The following is a 12,628-nucleotide window of genomic DNA, read 5'->3' as shown; positions in this document are numbered from 1 at the left end:
CATCTAACAGGGTTCCAACTGTCAGAGTGGATTGTATCGCTGAGTTGTTACGGAAAACCAGAGGTGGCAGATTATGTCTTTACATTAACAAAGGCTGGTATACAGATATGCCAGTGTTGAAGATGATGTGCTGAAGTTACTTAGAAGTTCTCTCTCGTAGAAGCCTTTTTATTCGCTGCAAGTTTTCCAAATTTATTCTGGTGATTTTTTTTTTTTTTTACATTCCTCCACAAGCGTGTGTGAGTGCAGTGCTGCAACAGCTGGATGATCTGATCACAGACACAGAGGAACAATAGCCGGACTCTTTCATTGTCATTATCTGTGATTTTAATAAAGCTAATTTTACCCATGACCTGCCTAAATACAGACATCACATGCCCCACCAGGGACCATAACATACTGGACCATTGCTACACTTCTTTTTTTTTAAAGGATGTGCATCACTCTGTACCCTGGATACTTTGGGACTTTCTGATCACTGTTTGGTTCATCTTCTCCCAGCCTACAGGCAGAAACTTAAATCTGCTAAGCCTTTAGTAAGGACTGTAAAGAGATGGACCAACGAAGCAGAGTGGAAATTCCAAGCCTGTCTCAGCTGCACTGATTGGAGTGTTTTTGAAGCCACAGTCAATGATCTGGATTAGCTCACACTGTGACATCCTACATCAGTTTCTGTGAGGACACGTGTGTTCCCACCAGGACTTGTTTAACATATAATAATGATAAACCATGGTTCACTGCAAAACTCAAACAGCTTCACCAGGCCAAAGAGGATGCCAACAGGAGTGGGGAAAAAAGCCTTGAACAAACAGCCAAAAACACACTGAAAAATGAGATGAGTAGCTAAGAGAAACTACTCTGAAAGGCTGAAAAACCACTTTTTGGCCAATGACTCTGCATCAGTGTGGAAAGGCTTAAAAGCCATCAACAGCTATAAGATGCCATTCCCCAGCACTGTTGTGAATCAGCAACTGTCTGAAGACCTGAATGTGTTTTACTGAAGATTTGAAAAGCCCAGTCTCACACCCTACACCCTCTCTGACCATCTCGCCACACAGCCATGTAAGCCCAAAGTATATTTCAGCCATCTGCGTTTCACGATGGCCCGCGCACTGTCCGCTTGATGTAATTTTTGGCATCAGGAGGGTCCGCAAACGTACAACCGCGCATGTGCAAGTAACTTTAGCACTTGAAAACAAAGTCCACTGATCGTGCGCATCCATCTTCACACCAATTTGCTCTAAACACTCCACCATCATCCCTTTACCCAAGAAACCAAAAGGACCACAGGACTGTCAAGAGACCAGTTGCTTTGACATCTGTGGTCAGGAATTCATTTGAAAGACTGGTGTTGGTCCACCTGAAGGACATCACTGACCCCATGCTAGACCCTCTTCAGTTTGCTTATCTGGCAAACAGGTCTGGATGATGTTGTCAACATGGGACTGCACTACATTTTGCAACATTTATGGGAAGCTGTGCCCTAATGGTTAGAGAGTCGGACTTGTAAGTCAGACACAGGTTCGAGTCTCAGTACTGGCAGGAAATGTAGGTGGGGGGAGTAAATGAACAGGGCTTTCTTCTGTGGCTACATGTCAATTCACTTTTCAACATCTGGACAAACTAGGGACTTATGCAAGCATCCTGTTTGTGGACTTTTCATCCTCCTGACTAAACTGACCCAGCTCTCTTTGCCCACCTCCAGCTGTCAGTGGATCATCAACTTCCTGACAGACAGGCTACAGCTAGTGAGGCTGGGAAAATCCACTTCCAACACCTGCACAATCAGCACTGGTGCTCAACATGGCTGTGTTCTCTTTCTCTACTCCTCACCTTGTACATGAATGACTGCACTGCAAGAGACCCCTCTGTCAAGCTCATGAAGTTTGCAGATGACCCTACAGTCATCGCCCTCATCCACAACGGTGACTGAAATGGAAACAGGAGGTTGGACAACTGGCTGTCTGGGGCAGTCAGGACCCCCCCACAGTACCCCCCCCCCCCCCCCCACTCACCATCATGAACAGCACTGTGGCAGCAGGGAGTCAATCAGGTTCCTGGGCACCACCATCTCCTAGGACCTAAAGTCCAGCAACAGTTGTATTTGCCAACTAAAGAAGTTCAGTCTGCCACAGTCGCAGGTGACACCGTTTTACTCAGCAGACATAAGTAGATTGCAACTGACTGTTAGGATGGCTGAGAGGATAATATCATCACGGACCCCTCTCACCCAGGCCAAAACCTCTTTGCACTTATGCCCTCAGGAAGACGCTACAGATCTCTGGGCACAAGAACATCCAGGTACAAGAAGAGCTTTTTTGTTTTGTTTTTTCCCTACAGGCCATCGCTTCACCCTAAACAGCTAGTACACCCACTATCTACCTGTTTATACAGATCTATATCCTTATTGCGTTTATGCCAACCAGGCATTGGGCAATAATAGCTCTCTTGTAAATACACTTTTGTTCATCTTCGGAACACAAATGAATAACTTTCTGTTCCTCCATTGACAGCTACATAACTACCACTTTGACACTTCAAAAAGTTCATAAAGAGATTGTAAACTTAATCCATTTAAATTGAGTGGTTTAGACAAAATTTTCTGAAGAGACTCAGTCGCTTTATATGATGAACAGATTTAATTTAGGCTTTTATTCACACATAAACATTGATCAGTGAACATAAACAGAAGCTCAACCAAACCTGGTTCACACACGAGAACAAACCTCTTCCGGAAGCTCAAACGTGCTGCATAAGACACTAGAATGAAGCTCACTGGTTCTCACATGTGTCAAGCAAACATGCTTGTGCTTCCATTTACTACTACTGATGTGTTGAGTTGATGTGAATAAAAGCCTAAATTCAATCAGTTCATCATATAAAGTGACCGTGTCTCTTCAGAACATTTTGACTAAACCACTCAATTCATATGGATAAGTTTTATGACCTCTTTATGAACTTCTTGAAGCATCAAAGTGGTAGTTGCGTAGCTGGTAGCTGTCTATGGAGAGACTGAAAGCTCTGATCATCTTTTTTGTCAAAAAGATCTTCATTTGTGTTCTGAAGATGAATGAAAGGCTCATGGGTTTGGAACGATGACATAATTTTCATTTTTGGGTGAACTAACCCTTTAATATGTACATCTGTACATAAGCCTTCTACTTACCATCTGAATACACCCCCCCCCACACACACACACACACTTATGTAATTTTACTAGATGTATACGTTGTTTTCTTTAATTCCACATATTTAATTCTTTCTCTCTATTCTGTTATGTTATATATGTATGTAAGTACCTAGAGATCCTACAAACCATACCAAATTCATTCTTTTAGATTTACTGTTGCATTTTTTGTGTTTTTCTGTAAAAATGTATTTATTTATTTATTTATTTATTTTTTACGAATTGTCAATAATTCATTAACATAACACATAAACATAAATATTTCAATTATGATAATATATGTAAATCACATTATCTTGAACATTGTAATGCTACATGATATGGAAACCATCACAGTGCTTGATAAGGTGACCTCTTCCTTCCTGCTGTTGAACCGAAACTGATATGGCCATATTCGGTTCCACCTAGTAATATCACTTATCACACACAATCTCATTACACATATGTAATCACTACTATATATGTAGAAATGGATTTGGAATGGCTGCTATTGGACTCTGAGAGTCTTTGGCGCTGTCATCTGAGGAGCGCTTTTCTCTCTGCTCGGCTGATATTAGGAGCTTTGCTGTATCGATCCTTCTAACCATCATGCTCAGTAATTGTGATGCACTGCCTTTTAACAACTGCTGCTTATGTCTCTGCTGAATCAGTTTACTAAATCTACAAAGTGAAAGGGGTTATTGCTTCATAATCGGTGCTATTGGTTTACCTTGGTTATCTGACTTTAGCGTATTACTGTTGATTGGGTTGTTGCATGTTGGGTATGTACTGTGTTTGCCATGCTAAATTAATGGGATAGTTCACCCTAAAAAGTAATTTACTCACCCACACTTCCTTTGAAACCTGTATACCAACCAGTATGCAACACAAAAGATATTTTGAAGAATATTGGTAACCAAACAGATTTGGTTACCATTGACCTCCATTTAATTGTAAGGATTAAAAAAACAAAAACAAAGAAACATTAAGCAAAATATCATCTTTTATGTTTCATAGAAGCAAAAAAGTCAGGTTCAGAACAACACACAAATGAATGAATGATGGCAGAATGTTAATTTTTTGGGTATTTTATTTCATTTATCTCTTTAAGCTTCTGTTTTTTTTTATATATATATATATATATTTTATTTTTTTTTATTTTTTTTTTTTTATTCCAGACTTAGACCTCTTTGGATGTTTTCACACCAATTTTGTTTTTGCTTTCTCTTCACCTTTTTGCATAATTTTTGACAATATGTGATTGCTTCAAATGAAAGCAAAAGCAGGTTAACTTCACATTTAAAAATATTTTGGCCTCTACAGGTTAGCATATACAAAGGAAATAATGGCAGGCAGAGGAGAAGATGATCTGATTAATTTATGTCTGTGGAGATTAAAAAATTAATAAACCACTGTAAACTCCACACAGAATCTCAAAGGTCTTCCTTCAGCATTCTGCACAAATGAAGGCTTGAGGGTTGGACCGCCTTGCAATGCCAGGTAAAGTGAGGAAATTATAACAGAAATATTACACTATTGTATTCTGTGCATGGATGATCTATGTATAACCTGAGGCTGTCTGTAAATTAAAATCAATCATGATTAATCTTGTGATGTTTTTTGTAATAAACATGATTAATTTATCACAATTGTGTTTGCCGAAATTTGCCTCTAAACATATTCATATAAAGTGGTGTGTGTGTGTTCATATTTTTTTATTTTAAGGTATAAAAAAATACAGGATGTTTTATTATTAATGCCTAAAGATCAATTAAAAAAATGTATAAAAAAAAAATAAAAAATTTTTTTTTTTTTTTTTTTTTTTTTTTTTTGAACAAGGACACAGAGTTTGGTGTGTTCAAAGACTACATCTTTTAAGTGGACCAAAACGTGGCCCAAATGAAAATGAACCTGGTTGTACTTGCATTTACTCTGAAATTTAAAGTAATGTCAGTAATGTTTTAGTCAACTTTAGTGTTTAAAGTGTCTCAGTCCACTCTCAATTCTTTTTTTAAATGAGATATTTAGAGTTTAGTTTACTTTAGAGAGGAATGAGTTTGTTTGTTTGACATTTTCTCATACAAGTCAAACCGATCCAAGATCACTTACGCAAAACAAATAAGTGTGAACACACTTAAAAACAGTGCTTTCCTCCACCTGACCTGAAGATTTACTCATACTGACCACTGACCTGATCTTTCAACACACGCACACAAATACACTCTCCAGTGACATACCACCTCATCCCACAACACCAGCCTTACACTGACAGCTGACAGCTTCTGTACATCAGACATGATACAAACACATCTCAGTTCTTATTCACACACACACACACACACCAACCACCTCACTGTCTCTGAGAGCAGATGTTAATTTAATCTCTGGCTTCTCTCGCTCTTGTCTCATTGTGTTCAGTCAGGTATTCAGTGTTTTGTTTTGTTATTTGTAAAGGTCAGTGTCATTTTAGTTATGCTCTGATGTGAAAAAGATGAAAAAGGGACTATATGTACCTCACATTTGATCTTTGAATGTCGTATCAGATCTTACAGCACAGCTGTGTGTTGTTAGGACATTTAGGTCGGGCCACTCGCTCTTTCTCTCCCCCTCTCTCTCCTTCTCACTCTTTCTTTTTCTCTGCGGTATTGTACTGTGAAAACATGCTGGCACTGCAGGTCTTATTCATAGAGAAAGGTCATGAAGTAAAGTAAATGAAAAGAGCACCACTCTCGTCCTCTCTCTTCCTGTTTTCTCTGCTTTGCTATCCCTCATTCGTCCTGTTTCCCTCTCATTTTATCAATCTTGCATGTTTTTATTTTTTATTTTTTTTAGTTCCTCTCTTTTTCTCTCTTTAACTTCCCTGTTGGCCCTTAAATTCAGTGTATGTGATGTCCTGTGATCACTGTCATGTGCATGATATTTGAAGCGTTCTTCTCTCATGACACAATTTTTATTATTTATGCCTCAACGCTGCTGTTTTGATTAACACACTGTTAACCACTGCAATGCCACAGGGAAGGAAAATGAGTTTGTAGCTTGTGTGTTAATGGAGAACTGGGAAACAGAGCTGTGCTGGCCACTAATGGCTTTATTTGGAGGTAATGTGAACATGTGTTAGGCACTGCAAGCCCCTGGCCCTCACAATGACAAAACACACTACTGCCTTTACAAGATCCACTGCTCACAGCTGTGGAAAAAATGCTGCAAGTTAAATGCTGGAATGGAGCCACATAAAAAATGAAATAAGAGGGAGAGGTGACAAAAAAGACCTGATTATTAGCCTTACCCCCTCAGCTGGATCTCATCATACAGGCATTGAATGAGCTTTGAGTCTCTCTCTATATATATGTGTGTGTGTGTGTGTGTGTGTAGATGTGGTTAGGGGGGATGGTGGTCAGGTTTTGCCTACACTGTGAGAACCAAATGTCCCTTAAAGGAAGCCTAAAATCACCTACATTATGACCAGCCAATGGCCTATAAGGGAAATTGCTTAATAAAAGTACCAAAAAATGACTAAAATCTAAAATGCAAAAAAAAAAAAAAAAAAAAAAAAAGGTTTTTGTAAGGGTTTAGTTTAGGTGTAGGGGGTTGAAAATATCATTAGCTCAATATAAAAAATAGAAGCCAATGGAAAGTCTCACCGTAGTGTGTGTGTGTGTGTGTGTGTGTGTGTGTGTAAATGTGTCTTTGCACTAAAATGAGAAAAAAAAAAAACATTAGTATAATAATAAAAAAAATGTTGGCATATTCCCTGCACACATAATTCATTTACAAAAGAGAAGTAAAAACTGGAAAGAAAAAGGTTGAGAATGAGAAAGTAAGAACATGAATATAAAGTGATCGCAGAAAGAAAGACAAACTGCTTCAGAGGATGAATGATGTGTTGACATGACATGATGTTTTTTTCGAGGTAGTGAAGGAAAAACATTGAGATTATTAAAGTGAAGATGGAGAACAAGATTGAACATGAAACGAGAGGTTCTGAATACATACAGCAAAAAAAAAAATTGAGAGAGAGAGAGAGAGAGAGAGAGAGAGAGAGAAACAATAAGAAAGAGAGAGGAGTGGAAGTCAGTGAATTCCTCTAAGAGGAGGAGCCAGAGCAGGTAGTCAACATAAGCAAATTAAGTGTGACGATAATGTAATTCACAGGCAGAGGGATTTGGTCCTTTGATGAGCAGATTTGTTGGTACAACTGAGAAGAACAAAATACGACACTTCTGGACAGCTAAAATAATCTGTGTGAATATTCTCTAAGCCCATCACTCCCTGCACTCCTTTTCTCCTCCAGCCAACATCATTTAGCTCAGATTAAGCAACTTTTATTTTGTCCTCCTGCTAGTGTGATGATAGTACAATATTGCATTTCTTGTTTTTCACATCCCGTTTAATGGAAAATGTAATGGTGTGAGTCAGAATAAACATTTACTTGTACAAGTATTAAATAGGTGTTCATATCTCTTCTTCAACAGATATTTCACAGCTCTGAGATTAAATGTTTTCAGCTTATAAGTAGGTTTTGTTTAATTTTTACAGTGATTTACAGCATTAAGAACTTGAAGATTTCAAGATTTCAACTATGTCCAAATTTTGCACAAAAATAATCCCTGATTTTCTCCTTCGTCTTTTCCTTAGACATTTCATACTCCGAGTCTTGGTGACGAAGAGTTCGAAATACCCCCCATCACCCCTCCTCCTGAGACCGAGCCTGGTATGGGCCTCCAGGAGGTGGACTCACCTTTCCCCGGGCTACCTGACCACCCCAACTCTCAGCGAGGGTCGTTCACCCCGCAGTTTCCACCTCAGAGCCTGGAGCTGCCCTCGATCACCATCTCCAGAAATATGATGGAGCAGGAAGGACAAATTAACAATGGACATCCCGGGGTAAGTGTCATGTTATTTGCTTGAACATCTTAAAAATCTTATTGTTTACAGATGTTGAAGGCAGTTGTTATACAAAGGCAACACATTCCACAAATTAAATTTCCACATCATCATTCCCTGGCAGTTACGTTTAGCTTTTAGCTTCACCTGTATTTAGGTGCAGATTTAAATCCAGGTAGTTTTCCTCCTCTAAATGCAAATTAGTTTGCCAAAGGTGTTATGCGCAAAACAAATCAAGGTGCCTGATGTTACGTGTCAGTGTTATAAAACTGGTTTGTAGACAAAGCCTTAAAGGGATGGTTCACCCATAAATAAAAATTCTGACATAATTTCATGTTTTTCCATGGAATGCAAAAGGTAATATCCTGGCCACTCTTTCCATTTGAATGAAAGTGAATTCTCTATTATCAATGCGCTTTAAATTTCAAAGCTCTTCCTAAGCCCTACTTGGTGAGTTGATTAGACAATGTTTGATTCATTTTAAAATTGTTCATCTCTTCATTGAATCAGTTTGTCCAGTTCATTCAAGAATCGAACTCATTCGGTTCTCACGTTCAACTCACTGATTCTATGATCTGGTAGTAATGGTTATCCAGCTCACTGAATTAGAAAATTATCATTAACAACTTCAGGTTTGGTTTGTTCATCAGACAAAGCTATTTTACACTCTAAAAAAAATCCCTGTGAAATTTACGGTAGAAAAAAAGCAGCAATGGTTGCCAGAACTTTACCGTAAAAAATACGGTAGCAATGTTTTAGGTTTTGAGGGACAGCACTTAGTTTACTGTCTATTTTACAGTTCAAAGCCATATAATTTAAAGGTTTATATTGTAATAATTACAGTTCATAACTGTTTATTTTACACACTGTAAAAAAAATTTCTGTTAAATTTACGGTAAAAAACATATTACATTAACTGATATAATGTTAATTTACAAACCTATTGAAGTACTAATATCGGTTTTGTACCTTTTGTAATACACTGACAACTACCAAACACAGTGGTGATGAGAGTCCACAAGCTAAGGAGGGTTCACACAGTGTCATTCACACAAACACTAAACATCATCATGGTAAAGCTGGGTGCACACTGTGCGATTTATAATAGTCCTTTATGATTGTTGCTTTTCAGACTGTACGAACATGATCCTCATGTCACACTGTGTGAACTCAGCTGTCCTATATGTAGACTGTATGACAGTCAAGATGCGGGTAAAAATGGATGTGAGCTTCAAAACTTGTCCGGAGATTTACATCATCAACCCATACACGTTCGGTGACAGTGATCTGCATTACACGCGGGACTGAAATGGTGGCTAACAAAGAAATCTCTAGCGTTAATTTTGATCATGGCTTATCTTGAAAAACGAAGACATTTTGATGTTTGACGCAGGAGAAGTCGCACACTGCAGGACTGTGCGCCAAATCTTCTGACACTGCCAGAATTTCGTCTGAGGTAAAATTTGATCACAGTGGCCATTAATCGGCTGTCGGTGAAATGTCAAACTAGCGATCAAAGACTACAGATTTTTGCCTAGGATTATAAGAATCGTTTAGGATTCTCAAAATTTATCTCAGATGACCAAATCATGGCCAAAAGTGCACAGTGTGTACCCGCCTTAACACCCATGAAATTTAAAAAATGCAATAAACATTAATTTAACAACATTAAATGTAACATAAAACCCTAATGTACATAACAGATTTAAAAAGCTAAGAAAAACGAAGAAGAAACAGAGTTATTTCAACGAAAATACATCAAATGTGAAGTGGCATGCAGGGAATTGTGGGAATGTCAATTTACAGTTGTTCCCTGTAAATTATACAATGACTTGTTGTTTTTCACTTCCCAAAACTGTACCGTTAGATCTATTACAGTTTTCCCCCTGTATATAGTATGGAAAATTTCTGTAAACCAATTAACTGTTTTTCACAGTAGCATTTTTACAATCTTTTTTTTTTTTTTTTTTTTTTTTTACACTGATAGCTTCAGAGTTAAAAGAACCACTTTATTTATTTATTTATTGTGATACTTTAATGGTAATTTTCCAAACTTCTTGAAGATTGACAGCTCCAAAACTCATTTATTGTAACTTTGTGAAAAAGAGTGACCAGTATATTCTTTAAAATTTTGTGATTTTTGTGCTCCATGGAAGAAATAAATACTGAATGTGCTTTGTATGACATGAGGAGTAGTAAATGGTGACAGAACATTTGTTTTTTTAAAAAAGACAGCAGACTTTTTAACAGACATTAGATGGAATAAAATTGGTCTGCTTAGCGGAATAGCTTTATTTATTAATAAACCTTGTCTCGCTGTGATGACTCACATTTATGGTAAAATAAAGGTCCAGGCAAGCATTTGCTTCATAATAATCATGTTTCAAGCTTTTATAGCTGTTAATTCAGAGAAATGGCCCCTAAATGCCATAGACATGGATTCACCAAAGAGGAAACATTGAAAATGCCTTGGCTAGACTAGGTGTATTAAAGCTGCTATAATAGAAATGAAATCACTATCAGAGAAGTTTGAATACATAAAAGGACACAAAGTGACATTAGCCAGCAGCAGATGATGTGTGGCAGGCTTTTGATGTTACTTTTTGTTATTTTCATTCTGCATAGTTGTTCACTTTCCCTAAACATACAGTGGTATATGTATATGTGGACTAATATATCTTTATTTACATTCCAATATAGATAGGCACCATCAAATTTTATTGCTCCCTTCCTGGCCATCCATGCTGCTGGCAAGTAAAATAATTGCAGCTTTTAAAATATCTGTGCTGCATAAGTGACTGCTGGAAGGCTTTTTGCCTAAAGAATTTTCATTTCATGGTCAGTTAAGCTCGTATGCATCTGGAAGAAAAAACGGAACCTTGACACAATTACAACACGGCCTGTTCTCACTGCGCTGTGAAGGGATTAGATTTGATTCTCCAACATTATTCCTCTTTAGCAACTCTTTCTGTGGACAGTGGTTCTGATTGTGTAGGGACTATATTAGTGGGTTTGGGGGAGAATGAGGGCACTCTGCTCTGTGCCCGGTGGCATTGTGACCATCCCTCTGATTCTTTTCTATCGCTCATCACTCATTGTCCTCCTGAAAGACTCTGTCTCTCTCCTCTTAATGGAATTGATCTCAGTTTGTCCTGCTCTCTGGGACTGGTACAGACAGTGCCGTGCCTTTGACTCAATGCCTCACATTTCTAAAGGACTCAGTAAGGGCTAGCGGAAGTTAGCACTATAACCTCCAACATTGTCCTTCAGTCATTTTGAAGCATTTCATAATTCGATTTTACATCTAATGCAGGAAGACAGACCAATAAATAAGAGCAAAATTATATATATCTTAATTACATATTAAAATAATAAAAATTTTGGGATCCAATTTATGTAATATTTAAAACAGATGGGCAGCAAGGGACTAAAAGAAGAATGTATATGTCAGGAAAATGTACACATTACCTCTAAAAATCCACTGCAACCCAACTAAACAGAACAGCGTACCTGTATTAGTTTCATCTGCCCTTTGTGTTTCTGCATTGAAGCCAACTATTCCTCTAATTCCTTCCCTCTAATGCTCCACGTATGTCAGGCAAAATCAGCCACAGATGCTGCTGGCCGACCGCAACTCGGCAAAATCCATTTCTCAGCTGTGAAGAAGTCTGGCGGGATTCAGAATGTGAAGTCATTATTTATTTAATCTGTTCTCCTAACAAGCTCCTGCATCTCGTTGGAGTCTTGTTAGAATCTGGGTTCTGACTGGATCTCAGAGTAGACGGAAACCGATGAAGAAGCAAATTATTTGATCACCTAATTAAACTTAAGTTTGGGGGAGATCTTCTCGGAGGTTGTGGACAGCAGCTTTAGCATTCCCATTTTGTTCTTGGAGGTTATCTTTTATCTTTTTTTTTTTTTTTTTTTTTTGAAACACTGGGCATGAACAGAAAAGCAACAGAAACAGTTAACTCCATTTGTTGACATTCTTTTGTTATGCATACAAATCATACATTGCAATACAATGCATAGTTCTGTGCATTAGTGTTTTGTAAAGACTATAAATGAATGGGTCCCACTTTATATTAAGTGGCTTTAACTACTATGTACTTACATCAAAAAATAAGTACAATGTACTTATTGGGTTCATATTGAATTGTGAAACACTTGTGCTGCTATTGAGGTGGGATACGGGTAAGGTTAGGTACAGGTTTGGTGGTATGGGTAGGTTTAAGGGTGGGGGTAAGGGTTAAGGGATGGGTCAACAGAGTAATTATAAATGCAATTACAGAAATTAATTACAGATGTAATTACATGCAGGTGTTTTAAAAATATAACTACAATGTAAAAACATGTATGTACACAATAAGTGCATTGTATCAAAATGGTTAATTTAAATGTAAGTACATAGTAGTTAAGGCCACTTAATATAAAGTGGGTCCAATGAATGTATGATTATAGTATGTATGAATATAAATAAATAGTTAACAGTGAATCAAAATATATAATTATGGTTTATTAAAATGGCAGTGCATTTTTATAAAGCAGGTGTAAGAAATCGGAGCACTCAACAATGAT

At 37.7% G+C, this 12,628-nt stretch overlaps 1 protein-coding gene across 1 annotated transcript in view; it reads left to right on the top strand.

Moving 5' to 3' along the window:
- tox3 (TOX high mobility group box family member 3) overlaps nt 1-12,628 on the top strand; it is a 51,534-nt gene that overhangs the window by 32,021 nt on the left and 6,885 nt on the right. Inside the window, exons 3-4 of the mRNA XM_067400895.1 lie at nt 4,450-4,452; nt 7,802-8,050. Coding sequence (XP_067256996.1) covers nt 4,450-4,452; nt 7,802-8,050 — 252 coding nt within the window. The remainder of the gene's footprint in view (nt 1-4,449; nt 4,453-7,801; nt 8,051-12,628) is intronic.

The sequence above is a fragment of the Chanodichthys erythropterus genome, chromosome 11, assembly GCF_024489055.1.
Source record: "Chanodichthys erythropterus isolate Z2021 chromosome 11, ASM2448905v1, whole genome shotgun sequence".
Lineage (NCBI taxonomy): Eukaryota > Metazoa > Chordata > Actinopteri > Cypriniformes > Xenocyprididae > Chanodichthys > Chanodichthys erythropterus.
The sequence above is the reverse complement of the archived record's forward strand: the minus strand, read 5'-3'. Positions and strand labels throughout refer to the sequence as shown.